General features: G+C 41.1%; 1 protein-coding gene across 1 annotated transcript; it reads left to right on the forward strand.

Moving 5' to 3' along the window:
• Window positions 1-1,932: 1,932 nt before the first annotated feature.
• SLC30A8 (solute carrier family 30 member 8) lies at window positions 1,933-26,985 on the forward strand (the record flags this gene model as incomplete). The annotated part of the gene is made up of 8 exons (XM_081111580.1): window positions 1,933-2,003; window positions 6,721-6,920; window positions 14,964-15,110; window positions 15,974-16,127; window positions 19,882-20,032; window positions 21,939-22,044; window positions 25,120-25,254; window positions 26,840-26,985. 8 exons carry the CDS (start codon window positions 1,933-1,935, stop codon window positions 26,983-26,985), a joined length of 1,110 nt encoding a protein of 369 aa, XP_080967706.1.
• Window positions 26,986-27,448: the final 463 nt, after the last annotated feature.

A 27,448-nucleotide genomic window follows, 5' to 3' on the forward strand; every position in this document is an offset into this window, starting at 1 on the left:
AATTCCATTTCTCTCACATGTGCTAGAAACTACTCACAAATGATTCAGTCTGTAACATGTGGCAATGTGTCACATGGATGGAAGCATAATTCTTTTCTGGATTCTTACTTTTGCCTCTCCAGAATAAGGTATTATTTTGCAAAGTTAAGTATGTGAGAAGGAATTAGTTTGTTTTTTATTCTGCTAACACAAGACCTAAAACTTCTCTGGCAAGGAAAAATGGCCTCTCAGAGCCATTTCTCTCATATCCATGTGTCAGAGCAAAGTTAATAATCTTTTAGCCAATGGGTCCTATGAAAAGACCATAGAATTAATTTTTCTAAAAATTTATTTTTATTGATTTCAGAGAGGAAGGGAGAGGGAGAGAGAGATAGAAAGATCAATAATGAGAAAGAATCACTGATGGGCTACCTCCTGCACGCCCCCTACTGGAGACCCAGCTTACAACCCTGGGCATGTGCCCTGACTGGGAATCGAACCGTGACTTCCTGGTTCATAGATAGACGCTCACCCACTGAGCGACACCACTCGGGCACCATAGAATTAATATTATAGTATTTGAAATCTCACAGAAGTGGCACAGCTCCACCACAGATGTGACAGGAGGCCTGCCTTCTCCCTCTCAGCCAAAAACAACTTCTCCCCCTCACCAGCTGTTGCAAATGCCATCGAAGCCCATTCTCCTTCTGGGGACAATATTTATTGTATTGGGTCATTGAGGTTTGTACTCATCAAGATGGGCAAACTGTCAGGATTTTGGGTCACTGGGCTACTCTGGATTACACTGCTCTGAGTTTTCTCACTAGAAATGAGTGTTGACAGAGGGAAAAGAATAAAAGGATTCCATGGTCGGGTTCACGCCCCCTTTCCCACTCAGCATTGCCCATCTTGCATGCATCCCTAGAGGCCCTGGATGCTCTTTGGCCCACATACAAAGGCCTGTTCCCTTGGGGCTACCATATCTTTTCTTATTTGGAAAGGAAAGTTCCTTGTAGTAAAATCAAATGTTCATTCCTAGGAGTCTGTGGTTGAAGGTGTCTGGGATCAGCTCAGAAAACTCCTTTCCTAAGAGTTGGTATTGGTTTGCCTGGCAGGGTTTCCTTGGTGAGTCAGGTCATTCTGGTTCTTGTATGGCTGAGGGCTGTTGTTTACTTAGAAGCTGAGTCTGCCCTCCTCCCGCCTGTCAAAAGGGTTTCAAAGCTGCCGCACCAGGAACGGTTTCAGTCTACAGACTTAGTGACTAATGGCCCATGTCCTCTGCTCAGTACTGAAATCCCAAAATGGTCCTAGGAGAAGGGAAGTCAATCCTGACAGCTGCTTAGAGGTCATCTTAGAACTAAATGGCAGGAGAAAGAGAGAGAGAGAGAGAGAGAGAGAGAGAGAGAGAGAGAGAGAGAGAGAGAGAGAGAGAGAACCCTCCCCCCCAAAAAAAGGAAAAAAAGAAAAAAAGAAAAAAAATGAGATTATTGTACAGAGGGCAGCTGTTTGCAGATCACTCAGGTGTGCTCTGAAGACCAAATCTCTACATCAGCAATTAGAAGAAAGCTCTGAGCCCTCCACCTCTTAGAAAGCAAGTGGAATCAGATAGCACGGAAAACACACACACACACACACACACACACACACACACACACACACACACACACCATGGGATCCTCCCTGCAGGTCTCTCTAGGAAGGAACCTGTGGGTGAGAGAATGAGGCCAGGCGGTACTCCAGGAGGCTGTAAGTTTAGCAGACCTACAAGAACACTGATGTAGGAGGCTTGTTCTATTAAGTCCCGGAAGCCCTTTTATTTTTATCTTTGGAAAGTGTGTGAATACTTGTAATGCTGCTTTGCTTCCCAAACTGGACAGTGAGTTAAACAGCCGCAGCAGAGCAACAATAACAAGAATAACTACAGACGCAGCAAAAGCTCTCATCCTGGCCACCATGGAGTTCCCGGAAAGAACTTATCTTGTGACTGACAAAGCCACCAAGATGTATGCCTTCACACTAGACAGGTAACAGCCACCTGTTTTTGCTTCACAGCTTTCTGTCTTCAATCCTCAATACATCTCTAGATCCCCCAGCTTCAGACTGGGAACTTTTGCTGTGCAACTTGGGACATTTTGTAAAATTTTATAAACTGTTGGCAGACTTGTATAATTCATATCCTGAAACATGCAACACTCTCCATGATTTGAGTCTTAACTATCCTAAGAGCATGAAGGACACCCTTTATGAATGTATTTCCATCTGTAGATTTCCTTCCAGAAAATAGACATATACAATCTAATGTGTTTGCCTTTCTTTTCCTCAATTACTTCTACTTTTAAAATAGATAGTATATTTTATTACATTATATTTAGAAAGAAGGGAGGCTTTTCAACGATGTGACAAAATTTGTGGTTACATTGATCTTAAAGTTATCTGTCCACCTCTTGCATTGTCTTCTACCAATTCACCCCTCTACTCTTATTCCATCCATACCTAGTGCTTTTCTCTTCATATAAGAAAATTATTTGCCATTTTCTTAATTATATAATACCATTATTGAATATACACACCTATAATAAAAAGAGCTGAGTTTTAATGTTCTACATAGTTCTAGTTCCTTTGAATATCCCCCACAGTGCCATGTACAATATATTAATTCATTTTCCTTTATTTAAAAATTATGGATTGAACACACCTGGATATATAATGGAGAAGAAAAGATTCCTAGTCCCAGATCTCTGTCCTCTAGAAACTTGGAGTCTAATATGGAGTACATATAAGAAAAAAATCAATTACAAAATAGCATGTAAGTGTCGTTCTGAGGGTGTTCAATGAGAATATCTCAAGGAAACCTAGGTCTTAGCTGGACTATGGAAGTCAGAGGAAGCTTTTCAGAAGCAATAGGTTGAGCACTGAAAAATAAAGGGAATTAGAGTAAGGTTAGAGAAACCTTACACAGGAAGTAGGGTTAAGGAAAGCTGATCAGATGGAGATATTGCCGGGTAAAGACAGAGACATGTAAGAATGAGTTTTGCATGTTTGGGGAATTCAATCCAAGTGGGGAGCAAAGAGAAACTCAGTGCGTAGAGATGAATGAATGAAAATCTGAAATACATTTATGTTAGGAGCAGAAGTGAAGAAAATACTTACCCATTAATAATATGCATAGTGCTGTTTGTTCCATGGGACTGAATTAATATTCCAAAGAGCAGCACATCATGTTTGATAGAATCAACTGTCTGAGCAGCTGCAAAGAAAAGCTTTCTCTCTCAGGATATTTATAACTTTGCTTTGCAAACATATGACAAAGAACCAAGACCATCTATTATCTCACCTTATAAGAATTATTTTTCTTAGAAAGTAATATTACATGTGATTTTTTGAGTTCATAAACAATAAAGACTCATGTTAGGTCAGGCAGAAATTTTGTACAACAAATTTTTAACACTCTGGGCACTATTAATAGAGCATCTCTACATTATTGAAATAACAGTATTTTCCTTCTCATTAAAATAGACCATTAGCACTCTGTGAGGCACATAAAGCCAATCATTTATGGTTATAGGGTCTCATTTGCCTCAGATATGTGTTTAGCTTGCAGGATATGGTGATGATAAAAATGGTCAAACCTGTTTTTCTTTTCTTTTCAAATAAAAACAATTAGACCTGGAAGAAATTATCCTGTTCCCTCATTTTCCCGGTCAGGAACCTGTTTCTCCCTCTTTTTCTCTGTGATGCTGTAGTGAATTTCTTTGCTCTGGTCTATTGTTCCTGCTCTTCAGAGCCTCAACTATATTATAACACGTGGAAATCTACAGTGATTAATTCAGTGGCAGCAAATTTACACTTACTTTTTGGATGCATCATAGCATTTGCTTTTTAGAACCATCTTTTAAAATATTCTTCTTGAGATTCACATTATCCTTCAGCTTAAGAGCCTGCACTGCATCTAGACACTTAGACCACTTTGCTCTAATGAGATGTTGGGGAATGCATTTTAACTTGGGGTTTTAACTTTTAGAATCATAGATTCTTTGGGGAGCCCAATGAAGACTGTGGACTTTTTCATGCACCAATAAAACACACATACACATATATGAACACTCTGCATCCCATGTCCATGGACCCTATTAAGCCATGGATGTCTGGCTGAGTGCTTCAAGTTCAATCTCAGCCCAAAGGATAGCCATACTGGTCAATTTGAGGTCTACAGGAAAGTGGTATTTAAAAGTCAAAATTGGCCAGCGTTCTTGCGTTTTCCCCTTGTGGCACTGCCCACAGGCTGTGCTCTGGTGGGATTTCTGCCTTCTAAACTGTCCAGGGATAAATTATCTTTCTCTGGCCACAAGATTCATGGAAAATATAAAATAAACCAGTGCTCATATAAACAGTGTTAGAACAATTGGTGGCCCTGTCTTGCTCATGCTGCCTTCTCAGGCTCCTTTGGGTTGATGACCATTGGGGACCCACACTATTACAGTATATGGTTATTTATTATCAGGGCATATATCACATTACAAAGGCAACAATGTATAGATATAAATACTTTATGTGCCTCTTGCCAAGTGGTTCCTATTGCAATATGAAGAGTTTGTAGAACTGCTCAAAATCCAGAGTGCTATTAACATCATTGGTACAAACCTTCCGAAGTCAACTTGGCAATATACATCAAAGTCCTTAAAAATATGGATACTCTTTGACCAAGCAATTTCCCTTCTAAGATTACACTTTAAGGAGATAATAATATATTGAGCAAAGATTAAATGTAAGAATATGAATCAAAGTGAGGCTTATCTGAGCAAATAATTGGAAAAAATGAATTGTCCAATAATAGGAATTCAGTTAATCATGTTGTGACATATCTATATTAAATATAACAATCTCTACAGGTTAAAAGTAATGATGTAGAATATTTAATAAATTGAGGAATTGTTAACAATAAATACAGCTAAGATTCAGGTCCCAAAGCTGTATCTTTGGTAGGATCCTGTGGTGACACTGTCATTTCATCCACAATCCATTCTGGCCCATCCCCAGTGAGTTGCAACCATGTGATTTAGGTAGTATTTACCCCATTCTCAGCTGGAGGAGTCAGCTTGGCTGGCTTTAGCCAATATTCTGATTGGAACAAGGTCTGAGTTAATCAGACCTGGGCCTAGGGGTTGGTTTTCATTTGGCCAACTCAGCGTGCAACTTAGAACTCTTGCTTAGCAGTTGGAAATGAGGACACTTGCAAGTGTGTAGCCCTGACTGCCTGGGGCAACCACCCCACTATCCTGAGGAAAACCAGCCCGAAGCACAGTTAGAACTAAAGCAATGGATCCAGAGCCCTGATAAATCAGTCTGAAGCCCACTACCTCCAGACATTCTCAGTTTCAGAACCAATAATCCCCACTTATTGATTAACCTACCACGAGCTTTGTTTTCTGCACTTGTAATAAAAAATCCTAATTAATATGGTCTTTAATTATGTACAAAAAGTGTGTTTGTATATTACAAAGCTAAACAACAACATGTCCATACTAATTGTCTCTTGCAGGTAAGGTTACCAGTGATTTTCCCCTCTGTTTGTGCTTTTCTGTAATTCACAATTTTCTATAATAAATATATTCTGTTATTCAGAAAAACTAAGTATAATGATAATTAGAGTCAGAATCAAAATCATCATCTAAGCCAAAGCCTACAGATCTTTAATTCTAGCTGGTGATTAGACAAGTGAAATAGCTCTTCAACTGGAGGCTAATTTATTTCTGTTTTTATATCTTTCAAAGTAATGAATACAAAGCTCTTAATTCTAATAATCTTATTAATGCTTCTAATAAGTTTATTTAACAATTAAATGATTAGTTCAAGATCTGTGAACATCAACATAGCATCAGTAAAGACTGGTTTTAGGTTTACTGAAGTTCAGGTAGGGAAGCACAGTGGGGTGACCTGGAAGACACAGAAAGTCTTGGAATCCCAGCTCTGCAATTTCCTGGTTATTTGTCCTCAGGCAATTACTTAACCTTTCTGAACCCTAATTATTTCAGCTAAGAAACTATGGGGTTGGACTAAATGTTATCTATAATCTTTCCATCTATGAACTTCTATAATTCTATAAACGGCTCTAAATAGTGATTTCTGCGTGAGCAGAACTAGCAGAACTGATATGTACTGCTTGCTATAGGAAGTATGAGTAAGTCTCAATTTCCAATATAACTTTCATGGATTGGTAGAGATTGTGTGCAATGCTGTGTGAAGAAGGTTCCTAGGGTCCACATGGACTTAGCAGGAAAAACTGCTATGATCTATTAACAATGTTGTCGTGGAGAAGAAAGTGACAGTGCTGGCATGCAATGGTGGGAATTCGAATCATCAGTTGGCTCACAGACACATATCTAACAATGTTCCCACTCCTTTTTTGATTTGTGGGACAGTAGCCAATATCTTTTCAAAATGAAGTTATTGGGAAGGAAATGTATCTGCTTCCTTCCTCCTGCTCCTTTGATATCTCTTAATCACTGGTAGTAGAGACTGAAGAAGAGTTTGACTGAATAAGAGCAAAACTTTTAGTACTCGAGACTTCAGAGAGACATTTCTTGCTTGTTCCTTGCACGTGATATTTCTTGTAGAGGGAACTGTGAATTACAACTTCCTATATAGCTTGCAAATGTCCTCACAGTGGTTCAGAGAAGGGGCAGGGCTTCAGTGGTGTTGGCAACCATGTTCATTTCTTGCTTCTGTCGAACTCATGCGCAGTGTGGATCGCCAGCAGAAACCCGTGACTAAAGATCACTGTTCTGGAGAGAAGCCAGAGGTGCTGGAGCCCGGAGCCATCTATCACTGTCACAGTAATGCCAAGGCCACAGAGAACAGGGCAAGCGAGCAAGTCTACGCCAAGTGGAAACTCTGGGCTGCTTCGGGAATATGCTTCGTCTTCATGATTGCAGAGGTTGTGGGTGAGTATTTCTCAAAGAGGCTTCTCTGATTAAACAAGCAAAGAAAATCCTCCATCCTTACAGGAGGGTGACCTAGGTTCTTCTTTTAAAGTGAGAGCTAACCTTTCTGTAAGTATGAAGTAACAATGTGCTCATTGTAGATACGTTGGAAAATAAAAGGGAATGTAATAACATTCACCACCATCCCACATTAGGGTGATAACTGCCAATAAAATTATGAAGTATTTCCATACAATATATTTTCTATTCATAGCTCAGTTTTTCAACACAACCAAGAGCACACTAAATGCTTCTGACCATGCCATCAAATGCTCTGAAAATATTTTCACGCCTGAACAATGCACACTCCACTGTGATTTAAAGGACCATCTCTCTATTGTTAGAAATGTAGGGATTTTTTTTTGCCGAAACCGGTTTGGCTCGGTGGATAGAGCGTCGGCCTGTGGACTGAAAGGTCCCAGGTTCGATTCCGGTCAAGGGCATGTACCTGGGTTGCAGGCACATCCCCAGTGGGAGATGTGCAGGAGGCAGCTGATCGATGTTTCTCTCTCATTGATGTTTCTAACTCTCTATCCCTCTCCCTTCCTCTCTGTAAAAAATCAATAAAACATATTTAAAAAAATCTTTTTCTAAACAGCTAACAAGGTTTTCAGTATAATTTATGAAATAATTATTTTCTCCATTGATTTTTGATGTTTCTTTTATCATTTATCAAATTTTTATAAACAATAGGGTTTGGTTCTAAGGTATTTCATGATTCCTGTTGCTGGTTCTTGTCAGTAGTAACACATTTAATTAATGCAAATTTATATGTTATAATAGCTCTTATTCTTTCCTTATTAATCCTTGTTTAACAGAAAAAAAAGATAAACATAATTTATTTTAGTTTATTATTTTAATTAAGCATGAGAATCATTTTGCTCAGGTTTCTCCAAAATGTAATTATGATTTTAAGAATGGGTATAAGGAGAAAAGTGAGTTTTGTGAATGAAAGGCCATCTCGCTTCAGAATACTGATTAGACATCAGCTGGGGAGAAGATGCCATCAATCTCAGCATCACACGGATCCAGGAAGAAGCAGAGGCAGAAAGTACTGGAGGAAACAAGCCAGTTTCTACTTCTTCCTGAGCTGCGTTCGAAATGGGGCGGTGCCAAGGCCTTTATTGGAAGGCTGTGAATTTCCAGACATCACCTTTTCAAATTGCATTTCGAATGGGTTCTGTTTTTTAGATTTTCCATTTTGTCAGTCTCTTTCATGAGCAATGCAATATTGTCCACAACCTTATGAATTTCAATAATGAAAAAGAATACTCCTTTGGCAAAGATGTCAGTGGGTATCCACAGGGCGTTTTCCAGATTGGAACTGTTAAAAGTAAATTATTTGCTATTCCACAAGCTATTAGGTCAGTTCCTTCAAAAGACTTACCCTGGCTCTAGGAACTGTGTGCTATCAATTATATTTGTAAACCAAGTGGAAGCAGGTTATTAACAACCCTGGATTTGTCTTCGGCTGGATAAGTCTAAGTTCTTTTCCAGTTTTGAAAAGCAATAAAAGTCTGAGTACATGGGCCATAAGACTCCATAGCTTGAAGAAAACAATTAATTCTGATTGCTAGCCATTATAGTGGAAAAAAATAGCTTAGCAGATGCTAATGGAGTAATCGTCCATTTTCAGATGGTTATTAATTTATGCTACCTTTTGGGTAATAGAGAAAAAATTAATAACCATCTGAGAATGGATGATTATTCCATTAAAAAAAACTCACTTTTCTCCTTATACCCATTCTTATGCTCTATCACTTTGCTTTTAAAAAATGACTTGCATTTTTAGGGGGTAAAATGGGAAGCTATCTTCTCATTCCTGGATAACTGGTCTGTGAGTTCTAATGTGAATTTTATTTTATTTTTTTAATATATTTTATTGATTTTCCACAGAGAAGAAGGGAGAGGGATAGAGAGTTAGAAACATCGATGAGAGAGATCAATCAGCTGTCTCCTGCACGCCCCCCCCCCCCCCCCAGTGGGGATGTGCCCGCAACCAAGGTACATGCCCTTGACCGGAATCGAACCTGGGACCCTTCAGTCTGCAGGCCAACGCTCTATCCACTGAGCCAAACCGGTTTGGCTCTAATGTGACTTTTAGAGTCAAAGGAAAGTGATGTCAGTAAAGAAATTATGTGGATACTGACAACCATTTGGAATTTGAGCTGTATTTATTTTTGAGCAGATTTTCCTAAAACATTGCTCTCATCATGTTGATTCTGTCTTCAAAATTCTTCCCTGGCTCCCCTTTGCCTAGTTCAGCCCTTCACAAGCTTTCCCCATCATGGCAGATGTAGGAACTTTTACTGAGCACTGAGGCAAACTGGCAAGAATACCTGTAGCAACAATAGCCTGGTTTAGGGGCTCCCTCTGTGCTAAGCCCCAAGTGAGAGAGATCAATATATTGGGAAGCTCTGGCATCCTGGACAAAATGAAAACCTCTTACTTTGGCTTTCAAGCCATTCCACCATCTGGCTGCCAAACAGACTATCAGTCTCTTTCCTTTACTACTTCCCTACACGGCTCTTCTGTTTCAGCCATTTATTCATTGAATGCAAAAATAATCATTGCATCTTAATATCTCTGTACCTTTGGCTCATGACTTTCCATTTGAATAAAAAAACACTTTCCTTCATCCCCCACACTCATCAAAACACTGGCCATGATTCAAGAGCCCAGCCCACAGCTCACTTCCTCCCTAAAGTCATTTTGACCATGTCAGAGAAAGCAATTATTATTCTCAGATTACTCCTGCAGGAGATGGGATTTGATCCAATCCTTGAGGGAGGAGGGTAGACATGGAGAGGTGGCTAAGAGGGAGATGAGGGGACCTTTCAGATGGAGGGGCCTGAATGAGCAGCACCTGATTATTATTGTGGTCCTGCAGTGTAAACATCAGCCTTGCCTGGAGAGACTGAGCGGGTGGGTCCGCAACAGGACAGGGAGTATGTGTTCTCAGGAAGCAATTCAAGTGAGTCTGCCAGGCAGCCACATTTGGGTGCCACTGTTGGTAGTGAACTGGTACTGCGTGTTCAGCAAGCTTTCTCACACTCATTGCCTGGTTGCAATTCTGGTATCCTGGCCCAGGTACCTCATGCTCATAGACAAGGCTGGGTGTGAGATGCCAAGCTGGATTAATCAGAGTCTCTGGGTCTTTACATAGGGAGACTTGGGGGGGGGGAAAGCTCTGTTTACTCTGCAAATACCATGCTGAAATGCTCTGAACCTGGAGCTTCCAGGGGCCCACTTTTCTTGTCGAGGGGGAGGAAGTCTGTCTTCTCTAGGACAATAAATAGCAATGGTTGGACACAGAGGGGAGCCCCAACATTTTTGAATCTGAGTATGGGCTGCACCCAATCCCATTCCACCCAGATCTGTCCTCAGTTGCTGAGTCAATAAATTGCCACTTGATTGTTGTTACTGTTTAAACTGGTTTGAGTTAGGCAGTTATGACTTACTAATGAAAGGACCTACGGAAGATAGTGGTGTAGGGTAAAACATGGTTGTGGAGAATAAAACTGGAACAGTAGTTGGGGGTTCAAGAAAGACCATACAGAATGGGGAATCTGGACTCATTCTGCAAGCCTGGAGGAGTAATTGACATTTTAAAAGAGAAGATTTGGAAACAGCCTAAGTACCCATCAACAGATGAACGGATTAGAAAACTGTGGTATATTTATACAACAGAATACTATGCTGCTGTAAAAAAGAAGGAATTCTTACCATTTGCAATAGCATGGATGGAACTGGAGAGCTTTATGCTAAGTGAAATAAGCCAGTCAGTGAAAGAAAAATACCACATGATCTCACTCATTTATGGATAATAAAGACCATTATAAACTGGTGAGCAAAAATAGATACAGAGGCAGAGCAGCATCAAACAGACTGTCAAACGACAGCAGGAAGGCTGAGGAGGGTTGGGGGACGGGAGGGGTAAGAGATCAACTGAAGGACTTGTATGCATGCATATAAGCATAACCAATGGACACAAGACACTGGGGGGTAGGGGAGGCCGGGGGAAGGTCAAGGGGGAAAAAAAAGGAGACCTATGTACTATTCTTTGTAATATTTTAAGCGATAAAAGAAAAATTTTTTAAAAAGAGGAGAATCAGGTCATAGATCTGTGTTTAGAGAGAGAACTGAATTCAGTTTGTAGAGCAAATGGGAGGGAGGAATTCAAGATCCAAGAAGGCTATAAGCATCAATGTCCTTTGAACCTGTTGAGTTGGGACTCTTTTTTATTGTTTAAAGTATTACAAATAGTAGTACATATGTCTGCTTTTCCCCCCATTGACCTCCCCCTGGCCTCCCTCACCCCCCAGCACATGCCCTCACCCACCTTGTGTCTGGTTATGCTTATATGCATGCATACAAGTCCTTGATTGATCTCTTAGCCAGACCCCCTACCCCAGCCCTCCCCTGCCTTCCTGCCGAGGTTTGACAGTCTGTTTGATGCTTCTTTGTGTCTGTATCTATTTTTGTTGATCGGTTTATGATGTTCTTTATATTCCACATATGAGTGAGATCATGTGATATTTATCTCTCTCTGACTGGCTTATTTTGCTTAGCATAATGCTCTCCAGTTCCACCCATGCTGTTGCAAATGGTAAGAATTTGAACTGGGGCTCTTTCAGATTGCTTGTGAAATGCCTAATTGTAGAAAGGCCATAAAGAGGCGAGTTACATTGTAGATGTAAACATGTATCCCAATTTGAAAAGATGGACATAAAGACACGAAAAACTCACCAAAGATAAGCTCAGGTAAGGCCAATCCCAGAAGAACTGAGCATGGTCAGGAAAGGCACCCCGAAGCAGGACTGCTTAGAGGCAAGCAGGAATGGAGGGGGCACTAGGTTGCTAGATAGAAATACAGAGCTGGAGGCTGGCTGGGGGAGATGGGAAGTATCTCAGAGTAAGAAAATATGTGTCTCTTCATAGTAAGAAAAAGATACAGGTGGGTGGTGTGATAACCACAAGCTTCACTGATAAGAGACTTAGTCTCCCCTAGAGCCAGGGTGTCTCAGTAGCTGCCACCACTTACATTTCCTGATGCTCCTGGTATTAAAAATTTAAGAAATGTCAAAACATGCCTGTGTAAACTGTGGTGTGTTTTGAATACTTGTTACATAATTCAAACTCACAGACAGTGAGTTCTTGGCATAACAAGCTACATCGTATAATAATGCTATTCATAAGGCAATGAAAGAATTTTTAAAATATGGCTTACTAGCATACAATGGTGTAGTCCAGGAATGGGAAACAAGGCGAATGCTGTCAGACAACCAACTCGCTCTTTCATTCCCGTCAGGATGTCTATGTTCTGCACAGAACGCCATCATGCGTGCTTCACAACAACTCTGACTCTGAGGTGAACATGAGACCCAGGCCCAGTGGCCCCGCTGGTCTTCTGCTGTCATCTCCACCCAACAGGCCCTCAGTGGGGTCTGTTTCTAGAATGCAGTCCTTACCGCCTCTCCTACCTTGTTATACGTGGATTGCTCTCTACACCTTGCCAAGCAATCCAGACATATGAGTGCTGCCGCCTGACGTCATGCCTTTATCATCATTTCCTTTGGCTGTTACCCATGTGTGTTAACTGCTAGCTGCTTCTCCCTCCAGGCCAGTATCCATATTGCTGGCAAAGATCTCCCTCATAAATACTGATTTGAACATGTCACAACCCAGCCTCCAAATCATAAGTAGACCCCCTGATCCTATAGGATGACAGTCGAGTTCTTTAACATGACATATAATGTCCCACACAAGTTTCTCCAACCCACCTTTGCAGTCTGATTTCCCATTATTTTGCCAAAACTCCACACCTCCTGCTTTTCCACGAAGGTTCCATGCTCTTCCAGTTCTCTCTGTTCTTGTTCCTGCTATTACCTCTCCCTGAGAAACCCTTCTCTTCTAGCTAATCCTTCCCCCTTTCTCCTGTGAAAAGTTCCCCAAAGCTCCCAGTGGGAGTGGCTTTCTAGTCTTCTAGCCTATTTGTCATGCGTGTCTTCGGCACAGTGAGTGTTAGTGAGATCACAGAAGAGAGGGGCTGGGATATTTTTTTGTATTGATTTCAGAGAGGAAGGGAGAGGGAGTGAGAGAATCATTGACTGGCTGCCTCCTGCACACCCCCACTGGGGATTGAGCTCACAACCCGGGCATGTGCCCTGACCAGGAATCCAGTCGTGACCCCCTGGTTCATAGGTCAATGCTCAACCACTGAGCCATGTAGGCTGGGGGAGACTGAGATTTTTAAACTTTATCTTTGTGTATCCTATTCTTGTATTGTGAACAGTAAGGGCTCAATAAATACTGATGGGATGATTGAATTAATTGTCACTCATACCCCATGCATTCAGAAGCAAATGCAAGTTCAGTTGCAAACGACCTCTTGCAAACAATTTTGTTCCACAGCCACTCATCATGATTGCTCACAATTTTCTAGATGGTTCTTAAAAGTAGTTCTGATGGTTGCAAAATGGTTCTTGGTTTCTGGACTGCCCCCCATCACCCCCCTTAACATGCTTCTTCCAAAGTCAGGCCATTTTTTTCCCTCAGTTGCCTCCTGACTCAGCGGAGCCTCTTGAAGAAACCCTATAAGACCTTATTTCCTTGACTTGGGCTACGATTTCAGCTCAGCACATAGAATCACCATCATCATTCATTGCTGAGATGGTGGTGTGCTGCTTATCTGCCTGCAGTCATTTTCTGGGCAAGAAATAATGCATTAGGAACACAGCTTCATTATCAGGCCCCGGTTTGGCAGATAGAGCAACATTCCAGGGTAATTGGAAGGACAGCTGATTTGTTAGCAAAATGTTACTTTTTGGCTAATGAATCATTGTGATTTTTGCACTGACAGCTCAGTAACAAGCTTGAAGACTACTTTCCCTCAGACCATTAAACTTTGACAAACCCGTTATTAACTGCAGCGAGAGCCAGCAGTCTGTGGGGATTACTGCAATTATGAGCCATATATGTAATTCTTAAAAATCATTAGCCGACAAGGTGAGTCTGATGACCGAGGGCTGATGACTGACAGCCGCCGTCGCTTTTTAGTGCAGGAGGCAATAAACAGCTGCTGGGAGGACGATCCGTCAGCAGAAGCTCTTTGCTGGGAAGACACAGCCGGAGTAATAAAGGTTATTGCTCTCGAACAACAAGCTCTGTTCGGGAGGGAGGAAGCGAGGCTTTCCTTTGGCTTCCACTGTGGAGTCTGGCGGTCTTTGCTCAAAAGAGAACTAGAGGGAAGCAGAGGAAGCCCAGGTAACAGAGAGAAGAGCCAGCCAGGCCTTCGCCGCGTGGGTTTTCTTTCTATGCTTTACCAGACTGTGACACTCAGCAGTCCCTTTAGAAGTTGCCTGTCCTTTCGCTTTACTGTTGCCCCTATTCCTAACAGGGGTCTCGAACTCAGGTGGATAATGCAAATTAGTAGAGAAGACAGAAGCAGTAAAGACTGTGGTAAAATCACAAGGCAAGACTATAAATAAAAACCCATCAGTGGGCCATTGTGTCATCGGCTTTACAGACGGAAGTCCAGGTCCTCAGTTGCAGTGTGAGAGCCTGTGAATCTGGCCTTTCCGCAGCCTCATCGTTTTGCATTGCCCTTTTTGAATCCCCATGCCCCTGTCTGACAGGGATGATCCCCAAGAATGCCACACTCTCCAGTCTCTGTACCTTTCCCCCTTGGGAATGGCTTTGGCCTTGACATTCATTTCTACATGTTCAAATCCTACCCACTCTCTGGGTCTCTGTTTCTTTACTTGTCAAATTGGGAAGAAGAGGCGGATTGGATCCATGCAGATGTCTCTTCTAATGCTCTGTGGGTCTGTGACATTTCACCAACTCGGGTTTGCACATACGAATCTAGTTGTGCCCCACACAAGGATCCCCAACCTCCCTTTCCAGGCTGATTTCTCATTATGGGTTGGGGACCCTGGGTGGGTTGGGAACCCTGTGTGGGGCATTATATCCTCACCCCGTGTGATACTGTGCACCCCCCAGGTGGCCACATTGCGGGGAGTCTTGCTGTCGTCACAGACGCTGCCCACCTCTTGATTGACCTGACCAGTTTCCAGCTCAGCCTCTTCTCCCTGTGGCTGTCCTCCAAGCCTCCCTCCAAGCGGCTGACCTTTGGATGGCACCGGGCAGGTACAGTTCACGGACGGAGCGCTCATGGTGGAGTGCCCACAATGAGAAACAACAGGTTACAGTGCCTGCTTAAAGGCGGAGGTCAAAATTCTGGAATGTGCCTAAGCACTGACTCACAGAATGTTCCCAGACCCTGGTCGGCTTTTCGAATCCACCTCCAACGTTGAGTTGCAGATCAGGGTGAGGCATAAAGGAACTCCTAAGTGAGCAAATGTACTTTACTCAGTGGGCACACTGAACACTATCCTATCTTTAAATGTCAATGTAAATGTCACATTCTATGTTTCTTTTCCTTACCATTGCTCTTAAAACGCATCTAGAGTGTTGATATACCTCTGAGCTCACCTCTGTGTTGATGGGATGTTGGGTGGGCAAATGAAACTCATTTTTCAAGTACCCTCTGAAGCCTCCCCCTTTTACTGTTGTAATCCACAGAAGCTACTGGTACTGGCACGTTGTAAATGTTTTATGGCAAAATTAAGAGTTTCTAAATGCCTTTTACTATTTGCGTCTCATTATTTCATCTCCTAATAAGCTTCAATCATTTTAGCACCTGCTTAAATTAAAATCCCCAAGGAAAACAGCACGCATGGGCAGCAAATAATACGCTTTTAAAATTTGCTGCAAATTACTGAGTAACACGGAGCATAGTGAACTCAGATGCTGGTGTTTTATAAATGCAACATGAAAGCAGCTTGTCTTTGTGCTAAAATCCTTCCAACGTTTTGCTTTGTGAACCAGAGTGAACTAGTCGAAAGCTTCTTTTTGGGGGGGAGGGGGCATGAATGTCTCATGACTCTTGGGGACGTTAAGGTGATTCATGAATGCTTTGTGTATGGACGTCTGTGTGCTTGCATCCTTAGAGATCCTCGGTGCCCTGCTGTCCATGCTGTGTGTCTGGGCAGTGACTGGTGTGTTGGTGTACCTGGCGTGTGAGCGCTTGCTGTCCCCTGATTACCAGATCCAGGCCACCGTGATGATCATCGTTTCAGGCTGTGCCGTGGCAGCCAATATTGTGTAAGTCACCCCACACACTGCCCAGGAAGCTTGCCTTTAACCCTGTCTGGACTCGGATGTGTGTTTGTTCTTGTTGCTATTTCTTGCGTGTGTTTAATTCCTCTACTTGTGAGGATGGCAGAGACCTGACAGAGTGCTCACGTGGTTCTATGGCTGAAGGTAAGGTCGGTTGTGCTCATTTACGTATCTTACTATCAGCTTCTAATAGCTACCATTTTTCAAGGCTTTTTATGTGTCAAGGACTGTGATACGATCTTTTGATCTACATTATCAAGCTCCATGTTCACAACACCCCTACTTTCCAGATTAGAAAGCTGAAGCTCAGTGAGGTTAAATGAATTGCCAGTGAGGAGGTATAGAGCCAGGATCTGAATCTATTCTAGACCCCCCATACTCAGAATGGGGTCCTAGCCTTTCTGCTCTCATGCGTATTGAGGGTTCCACATGGGACGTGACTTACTGCTACTCAGTTTTTATTACAGGGACATATTATGGCTTCCTACAGAGATCTTAAATTCTATTTACTTTAGTCCCCTTTCTACTTTTGAATTCTCTTTTGCAACATCCTATAAAATGGTCATTAGTTTCATATATTTTAACAGAATAGCAGAATTTATTTCTCTCATAAGCACTCTACCATATCTTTGCAATATTTTGACTATAAAAATTCTGCCTTAAGCTATGTTAGCTAAACTCTTCATTTTCTACCTGTTGGTTCATCCCCTTAACCAGGTAGTCACAAATCACTCTTATGGGATGTGTGACCATGTCCTACTGGACATGTGATCATTGCCATATTTGTCTGCTTTTCCCCAAATGAGCTACTTGGTTGCTTATGACAATGGGGTTTTAAGGCCAGGGATTTGATCCTTTTGGTCGATTTGCTCCTTCCCATTTGACAAAATAATTCTGGACAACCCTATTTAAAACTGTATCTATTTGTCTGCCTGTCCATCTATCTGTATCATCTGTGGTACAGAGAACAATGGCCCCTCAAATTTTTCCATATTCTAAGGCTTAGCACTTCTAAATATGTTACCTTACATGATAAAAGAAATTTTAAAAATGTGATTAAGTTAAAGATGGATCTTGACATGGGGGAGATTATCCTGAATTATCCAGATAGGCCCAATGTCACCACAAAGGTCCTTATAGAAGGGAAGCATCAGGTCAGAGAGGGGAGAAGATGCTGCATTGCTGGCTTTGAAGATGACAGAATGTAAGTGACATCTCAGAGCTGGGAAAGGTAAGAAAGTGTGTTCTCCCCTAAAGCCTCCAGGAGGAATGCAGTCCTGCACAATCATTTTAGACTCCTGAATTCCAAAACGATAAGATAATAAAATTATTTTGTTCTAAGCCAGAAAGGCTTGTGGTAACTTGTTACAGCAGCAATAGGAAACTCATACACTATGCACCATCTGCTTGTCTATCTTGCACTGCCACGTGATATACTGCAATAGGCTTATACATGAAAGTGAAGAAGACAGTGATAGAAGAATGGCATCTTAAACAGTGTTTTTAAAGCGAGGGTACAGTGGATCTCTGGAACTAGAGGAAAAGCAGAGCATGTACATGTAGAGAAAGCTTCCCAGGTCCCTCTAGTACCCTTACCTTGTGCCTGCCTCTGTTCCCCACCTCTTAGTTTGCAAACCATTGCCAAAATCTCTGAGCTAAACCATTAGAAGAGTGATATTTCATCTGCTGTAACTGACTAGATCCCTATTTCCACCCAGTTATATTGAAAAAGTGTTTCACATTGGCATTGGGGAGATCAATCCCAATCTATCACCACTAGGAGACAAGCCAGAGCACATGTCCTGCTGACGGGGGATCAATAACATCATCTTTGCATAGGAGAACAACATGTCCACAAGGCAGCAGGAAGAATAAAAATATTAATAATTTCCCAAGTCATATGGCACATAATTGTATCGATGCTACACGAAGATGAAGGGTACCCCTAGCTAACTACCACATAAATCTGGACCCTCGGTGATTGAGTTTGACTTTCTAACAGATACACACACATTTTCTTTTTACTGCAACTGCTGTTGAACTTTGACCTTAATTTTCAGGTGCTCAGAAAGATAAGGGAATTAAAAAGCTTTCGTCTTCCCTGTGGAAGCAGGTAGTTATTAATGGATAAGGCTACTGAGTGACTATAGTGTTTTCTCCCAGAACTGGGATTACAGGTTCCAAGTACAGGTAGAGGCTGTGTTGTCTGAATAGACAACCACAATTTGGAAATAAATTTATTCCTTGTGGACTCAAAATCAGGACAGAAAGTTATAATACAGGTTGCAAAGGGATTCTAGGATGAAAATTATTGGCAGAGCCTTAAGGCCATTGCATGCCAAATTTCCTCTGCCGGAACACTCCCTCCCCTCCTAGCCAAACGCTAACCTTTCACATCCGACTCGATTGCTCTGTCCTGCTAACTAAATCAGATTCCCTTGTTGGACTATCTGTAGCACCGGTTCTTAGTAGGCTTATTATAATTAGAATTTTCCATGTATGTGTGTGTGTTTGTCTTTTTAAATTCTCTGCATCTCCTTCATGCTTGAAGCCACAATAGGGAGGGACCATGTCTGTTTTCACTTACTCTTATGCCCTAAACATTTAACAGTGCCTGGCATACACGGGTCCCTATGTAAGTTTTTCTTTTTTTTTTTAATAAAATGAGTGAAAGAATGAATGACAACATGATGAGCACACCTCCTAGTAGCAGACCTAGAAAGAGAGTCTAGTAACTGCCAGCCGTGGGAGGCTGTCTGAAGACCCTGAAATGGTAGCTCCGAACTGAGGGTCAATTTCTGCCGAAACACTGACAGTCTAAAAAGGAAACATTATGTGAACAGCAAATCCCAGTGGGCAGTAGTCAGTTCACGTCGTGATGACGGTCTGAGAGTTGACAGACACTTTTCTGAAAATAAGGGTACGTGGTACTAAACAATATTTCTTTAAAACCTCTGTTACAAAATGTACAGAGAAGTTTCTAGGCAAAACACTCCTTGTTGGCCATCAGTAAAAAAAAGTTCTCATTTTGCCTTTGGTCTAATACCTCTTGAGGTTGTAGATAAATAGAACCAGGTGCATAATTTATAATGGCTACTACTTAACACTTCGATTTGGATAGGAAATGTTAAATTTTGCAATACATTTATAATATTTTCATATATTTTACTCTCTGGATAAATAGCTACATATACATAAGCACAGTATGCTCATCATTGGCCATTAAAATTATCCAAATTTCAAATGCTTATGTAGATGAACAAAATTAAGTAAAAGATTTAAAAATCCAGCCCTGATGAAATTCACTACTCATTTTGTTTTACTCCTTCCTGCTGCTTTATGCATTTGAAACGAATACATTTAATTAAGCTCCCATCAAAGTTCAGCTTTAAGCCTAGCTCAGTCAGTAGACCTTCAATAAATGATATTTTCCCTCCTCACTGTAAAATACTCGGCTTTCCTCAGAGTAGTTGATGCTTTCCGGTTTTCACGTGAAAGGGGAGCGTTAGGCGAAAAGGAAAACCGAAGCGGATCTTCATTGTCTGCCCTTTTGTGGAAAACGGACAATGCTAGGATCCACTTGTGTTCAAAATTAGTCCAAAATAGTACATCTTAAAACATGAATATTTTAATTACCTGTCAATTTGGATAATATATGCTACTGTTAACTCTTCCATTATGCCGGGTAGGTTCTTAAGGGTTAGTCTCATGTGTGCTGAGAACACGTTCTCTTGTTCAGACTAAGTGTGATTTTGCACCAGAGGCCTCCTGGCCGCAGTCACAAGGAAGTGCAAGCTAATGCCAGTGTCAGAGCAGCTTTTGTGCATGCGCTTGGGGATCTGTTTCAGAGCATCAGTGTGTTAACCAGCGCACTCATCATCTACTTCAAGGTGAGTATGTTTGCTTTAACTCACTGTCATAGCAATTTTATAGACCAAGTAGTATAAAAGGGGGTCCTCCAAAATTAACAGAAAGGAGGGTGGACAGGCTATTCTTTTCCTCAACACACTACTGTGCAAATTTTAAACAAATAAACATTCAAAGCCTGAAACCTTGGACTTTCCAAATTCCTGAGAGCTCTGTCTTTAATTGCAGGGCTTCCAGTCTTTTAAGAAAGTCGTTCCTTTTGTCATTGGGTCAATATGCACTACAATGGAGCCATAAATATCTTAGAGATTTTGGGTTGTAAGCAACAGAAAAAAATCTCTAGCTCACTTAAGTAATAAATAAATATATAAATAAACAAACAAATAAATAAAATATATGTAAAAATAAATTATATATAATTATATATACATATGAAATTTATTGGATGTACTCCAGGCAGAAATCAAGATACAAATAAGGGTCACTTTTGTTATCTAGATTTCAGAAACTATCCAACTTCTGTCCCAGACACCAAACTGAAATGAATATGGCTCAACTCATTTTTTTAAATTTCTTATCATTCTGCTGAAGATTCATATTTCTGGGAAAGGAGTCTAGCGTGGGTCTTGTACCTGCTGCTTGGCCAGAGGTAACTTCTCTCCAAAAGGTCAGAGTGTTCATGAAAAGTAGGAATGGCTGTGGGTGGGCCTCTGACCCTAAGGAAATATTCATTGCAGATTTGCACTTGGTAGTACTGAGAACCAACAGGCCTGTGAGAGTGGTGGTGGTGGTGGTGGGGGGGGGGGGGGGGGGCGGGGTGTGTGGAGGTGGGGAGGGGGGAAGAGGGTAATGGAGAAGAGCATTTATCTTTGTTCTTATGATTGCCCAGTTAGCAGGGACTCTACATTAATTTTACTAAAAATGAAAACACGTAAATACAAATTACAAAAACATATCTGAATTCAGTTGAGCAAATGCTCACTCACTGAAAGCTTTAAGTTTAAGGAAAAATAGTTCAAAATTGTATGGGTTAGTCAAGTTTGAGAGTATGCTTATAAAGGTTAAATTTCTTAGACAAATGAGGCAGACTTCTCTGTGACCAAAACTACATCAGAGACAAAATAGCAGGTTTTTCACCCTGAGGCTAAGGGTTTCAGTGGTGAGAGAGGCAAGAATGAGGCCTCAGCTTGTACTCTTAGGACTGGATCAAAGATGTCTGTCTCGAGTATGCCTCATACTTGGAAGGGAAAAAACCACACTAACCCCAGTCTGCCAAGGCCAAACTCCAGCTGTACCTCGGGCATATGCAACCTCTCAGCAGATGACAGGCTTTCTTCTCGTCATAATTAAGGCTGAAAAGTCAATGAGCATTATGCGAATCAGCTCATCGCAAACTCTGTACTTCTGTTCATTTCTGAGAAGTCAAATCAGGCCTCTTGAGAAAATACTCAAGAATATCTCTCCCTTCACTTCTTAAATGATGGGAGATGCCCTGTAGTCTCTCTTCTTCCGTCACTGATAGTTTCAAGCTTAAAACAGGGGTGGGGAATGTCTGGCTTGAGGGCTATATAAGGCCTGAGAAATCATTTGGTTCAGCCCTGCCAAGGCATTAGGGGTGAGTTAACTAAATGTTTGACCAAATATAGCAGGCTAATTTTTAAGTTGATAATTTTGTATGGCCCGCCAGTGATGTTATACATATCCAAATAGCCCTTGGCAGAAAAAAAGGTTCCCACCCCTGGCTTAAAAGAAAGATTGAGTCTTCAGAAAGCTGCCTCTGAATTGGATATCATGCCAAGTTGGATGTTAAGTGGGAGGAGAAAGGTTGATAGAGAGGGAAGGAAAAAGGGAGGTTTACATATTTTATTCATCAGACTTTCTTCAAAGGAGACACACATTCAGTTAACCTAAAGCCCTTGTATTTTCCAGCCAGACTATAAAATGGCCGACTCAATCTGCACATTTGTGTTTTCTGTCCTGGTGTTGGCCAGTACCGTCACAGTCTTAAAGGACTTCTCCATCTTACTCATGGAAGGTAGGAGTGATTTTATTTTATTCCCAAGATCCATGTTTTCTCTTCCCTATAACCACAAGAGGTGGTAGCCTCAAGGCATGCTCACTATTAATATACATCACAGAGAACATTTAAACTGATAAAGAATTGGGGGAAAACAAATATTATGATTTTCTTTCATATGGAACAACTAAAAAGTAATGGTTTCAATTTTCCTCCAGTAACTGTTAAATGTTATGGTTCAGTATAAAAACAATATGCACACACACTAAAGATAGACATGGAGGAAGTTATTGTAAAGATATTAGTTTATCCCTAAATGTATGGGCAAGACCCAAGAAAGACAGTATAAACCTATCCTTAGCGTTGTAGCTATTCAGAAGAGCTTGCCTAACACCCTAGTTAGACTAGGCCAGCAGTTCTCACCCTATTTTTTTTTACATAGCTATAAACTATTCCACTGTATGCATGTACTTGCTCATTGATGCCATTAGTGGCATCGGAATTGCTTGGAGGGTTTGTTAAAACACAGATTGCTGGGCCCACCCACACTCTTCCTGAGACATAGGTCTGGGGTGGGGCCCAAGAATCTGAAGTTCTAACAACATGCTGCTGCTGCTGCTGATCTGGGGACCACACTTTGAGAACCACTGAATCAGTCTTTTCGTAGCACTTAGAGATTCCTACAGGAGGGTGCGGGGAATGGCTCCCAGAAAACTCTATCAGAGCCAGAGGTTTGCATCGTATCAAACATTTGGATGATCATGAATATCCGGATATTGGATGAACTTTTCTTTTTTGTCTAGCACATTTTGAAATAAGGGAGACACAGTCTCAGAGGACAGTTGCCTTCAAAGCAGTTCGCATTTTTAGTGTTCACTGCCACGGCTGCATTTAAGGTTTCTGTTCTCAGTGGGCAGTATCATTGTTGGCAGATGATAATGTTGACAACAGTGAAACCAAATGGAGTCAAATGTCACTGAGTAACAAGCGAATTTCCTCGCTCTGGAGGTGACAATATTTGATTTGTCAAGTCACAAATACACCCATTTCCTTTCCTGAGGGCCAAGTGCTGAGCTGCAGCTGTTGTCGCTAGGATGGCACTTATGACTACCAGGGGGATAAAAGGCAGATTGGCGCACTATTGGTGGAGATGACTATATTCCACTTCCCTGCCTCTCAGTGTAGATCTGCTCTGGTGATTATCTTCCTTATTTATTTAAAGAAAGGACAGTTAATTATGGAAACTGCCAGGTAACTCCTATCTGGTAGATGCTTAATTTCTAAACTAGGTTTTCAAATAAGAATAGCATAAAAGAATACTTATTTTTGGTAACATTTTAAAATAATATGCAAAAGTAGAAAATGAATTTTAAAGGTCTTCTCTTTTTTCCTACTTTGAATTCTCAGTCCCATTCTTCAGGGGTAACATCTACTTATAAGTTGACATACATCTTTCAAAAGATAACTATATATATGCATATATAAATGCATAAATGTATAATATATATACATATTAATATTTACATATATACCACATTATATATAATATATACACATATAAATATTTACATATATACATATAATGTATATATACATATAATGTATATATACACATATAATGTATGTATGTATTTTTTAAACAAATAGTATTCTGGATTTGTACTTATTTTGCTCTGCACTTATTTTTTTCACTTGGATATCTTTCCATTTAAATACATACATAGAAACACCCTATTTTTTTACATAGCTATAAACTATTCCACTGTATGCATGTACTTGCTTATTGATGGCCATTGCAAACAATGGCATAATTAACATTCATGTGCATATATATATTTTTAGCATTTGTACACCTTTGGAATAATTCCTAAAAATGTTATTTCCATTTCAAAAGTTCTGTGCATTTTAAAATTTGACAGATATGGTCATTTCTGCCAAAAAACTATTTCAACATCTTTTTGGCCAATAGAATATAACAGTGCCCATTTCCTCACATGTTCACCAACATGGTTTATTATCAAACTGCTGATTCTCTTCCTTCCTAATCTGATTGGTGGAATATTTTATCTTATTTACTTAATATGCAATTCTATAATTGAGCGATTTTTTCACTTATTTATTAATCTGGGAAATTATTTTTTAAACATTACTTTGAGTACTTTCCTGGATACATTAATATTTTTGCAGGCTCTCCGTCAGGGGAAAAATGGTCCCTAGAATGTGATGGAGCATGGAGGTCCTGAGAGCATAGCCTCATGCTCGTTGACATTATTTCACGGAGTAAAATAAGTAATAGTGGACTCGTGTTCCTCCTGAACGTAAAGAAATAAATGAGGCAAGAAGACAAAAAGTAATGGGATCATGACTTCATCATAAGGGTCCTAGATGAACGATAGCAGGTCTTCAAGAGCCAAATGAAACTCTGCAGAGATGACACACTAGGCATAACAGTCAACTGTGGGTTGCAATCCCTAGAGTCTACCATTTGCATAACACCTCACACTCAGAGCATGAATTGCAGACCCTGACATCCCACTTATCTATGTAGCCTTAGCAATGCTTTTTAACCTTTCTGTCTCCCAATTTCTCCTCCAGTTAAATAGGAATCGTAGCATTGATAAAACTAGCTCGTAAAGTTCTTGTAAATATGAAAATAAGACAATCATTATAAATAAAGTACTTAGCATAAGCCTTGACCTACTATAGGTTCTCAACAAAGCTATGTCTTTATTATTATTACTATAATACAACAACTTCACCCATAATTGTATATACATTCTATGACTAATCTGAGAAAAAACCCCACTAATTTGTTTCTGCTATCCTGAACTTTGTGCAGCTAATTAAGTAAAATTACATATTGACCAACTTTTTGTTATCTCTGAGAAATAATATGAAGTGGGATTAAACTAAACTCAAATTGTAGAGAATTTTAAATTAGCCCTAAGGAGAAAATCCCAATGAGTAAGGCTCTTAAATCCTAAAAAAGGCGGGTTAAGGATCCACACCCACCCACCCCCAGCCCCAATTGGCCATCTAGACGAGCTATATTCAGTGGAATAACAGTAGCCTCCCACTCTTTCCTTCTGTCAGGTGTGCCAAAGAACCTCAACTACAATGCTGTGAAAGAGCTCATCTTAGCGGTGGATGGTGTGGTGTCTGTGCACAGCTTGCACATCTGGTCTTTGACAACGAACCAGGTGATTCTCTCGGCTCATGTTGCTGCAGGTCAGTAAGACTGGACAAAATTCAGTCCTTGTTCTGTAAAGTCACTAATTTTCCTCCTTTTTGTAGAGCTGCCCTTAGTGGCCGATACCTGTCTAAACAACTGTGAAATACTTTGTATTACCAAGGGCCTTGGAAAACCATACCCCTTGTCAATGTTGTCATGGCAACAATGATACTGATGCTATTCCTAGAGGCTGACTGAAGAGGGTACGACAAAGTGGGTAAAAATGCCACCCAAATTTGAAGTCCTTAGGTTCTGAAAATTAGACTTCACCTGTTTGGCCTGGAACTCAAACGGTTAAATAATAGGGATGATTTCAACAATAAATCTTCATTGAGTATCTCCTGTGTATGAGATGCTTTGCCTATCACCGAAGAAAGATAAAGCATACACAGGTTCCATCCTTAAGGTTCTTTTTTTCTTTTCTTTAAATATATTCTTACTGATTTCAGAGAGGAAGGGAGAGGGAGAGAGAGAGAAACATCAATGATGAGAGAGAATCATTGATGGGCTGCCTCCTGCATGCCCCACACATGGGGGATCAAGCCCACAACCTGCGCATGTGCCCTGACTGGGAATTGAACCGTGGCATCCTGGTTTCTAAGTTGATGCTCAACCACTGAGCCACGCCGGCTGGGCCTTAAGGTTCTAACAACCTAAAATACTTGGTAGTAAAAATTAGTGGTGATTTTTTTTTTTTTACTGGATGGTTAGAAATTTTATAACCATGTGAGATAATTCTTAGGAAACTGGATTTATTCTAAAAATGACTTTCTCAAGGAGAAGGTGATTTTGTCCAGGGTATGTCCTAGCGCTGAGAAACTGGGTGGTGGGAGGTGTCTCTCTGCCTCGGGAGACAGGCCAATAAGACACATTAGGCTGCTAGAAAATAACTCAGGAAGTTATGTAGACGCAGGGTACAGAAACATTGGTGACAGTCATTTGAGGACTTTGCTTTCTCAGACATCCCGATCTTCGCTGAGAGGCTCAGATCTGGCTACAGGGAATTTACAGCATCCACAACACTAATATTTTATTGCAAATGGAAGAACCTAGTAATCATGTTACTGTGGAGGGAATTTTACAGCCTCCTGATACCTTTGGGGACAAGAGAAAAGATGGAGTGAGGGTTGCTGCTCTAAGAAAGGCCTGTGGGGAGCTCTAAATGCTCCCTGCCTCCTGTCACCAGCCTTAACATAGGTTCTGATTAGATATAAGGGCTGCAACCCAGAGGTCCCTGGGGACTGGTGAGCAAGGCTGTATAAGAAATAACAGGTCTGTCTTGGCTTTTTCCGGGGCTCATTTCCACTTTCATACTCAGCTCCTAGGAGTGCCAGGCCCCAGAGATAATTGTGAAGAAGAGCTCCCATAGTATCTGGGTACTCTGCTGTCCTAAAATCCTCCCCCCGCCCCATACACACACACACCTTGTCTGTGTAGATGTAGCTGATTGTCAGAGCCAACCTGGCTCCTTCTGATCACTAGGCCTGTGCCTTGCCCCACCAAGTACTTGAAGCTGGAGATGTAGTAGTTGCCTATTTGTGTGCAATCAATGTCAGGCTCACTATGATTCCTCTTCAACAGCAGCCAGCCAGGACAGCCAGGGCGTTCGGAGAGAGATTGCTAAAGCCCTCAGCAATAGCTTTCCTGTGCATTCACTCACCATTCAGATGGAATCTCCCGCCGACCAGGACCCCGGCTGCCTTTTCTGTGAAGAGCCCCAGGACTAGTTCAGTCAGACCATCAGCTTCCTGAGTTGACAGGTCACTACGTGATGCTCTGCAGTTCCTGGAACATAAAAAATAAGGAACCAAAGGAAGAAGTTTGAGAAATTGATGATACAGTACAATGCACATTTTATACTTCTTTATTTAGCTCCACCCACCATGAATGAGATGCATTTGGATTCACTAATCAATACTGATTATCATCAGTAGCTGTGTTCCATTTCAGGAATACATGTGTGGGCCATTCCTAACTGTGGCTGAAATAACAACTGTTTGTAACTACAGGCCTTAAAAAGTGCATCCCCCTTCAATAGCACAGCCCAAGGATGAGTGGGTCAAGATGAACTAAGGGAAGTCTGATCAGGAATCTGTGGCAAGGAAAGAGTCACAACGATTTCCCAGAACTGGAGAAGTAAAAATAAGAAGAGTCAAGTCAAGGATAAAGAGAATCTGGAGGCCCAATAGC

The sequence above is a fragment of the Myotis nattereri genome, assembly GCF_964212035.1.
Source record: "Myotis nattereri genome assembly, chromosome: 17".
NCBI classification, from domain to species: Eukaryota; Metazoa; Chordata; class Mammalia; order Chiroptera; family Vespertilionidae; genus Myotis; species Myotis nattereri.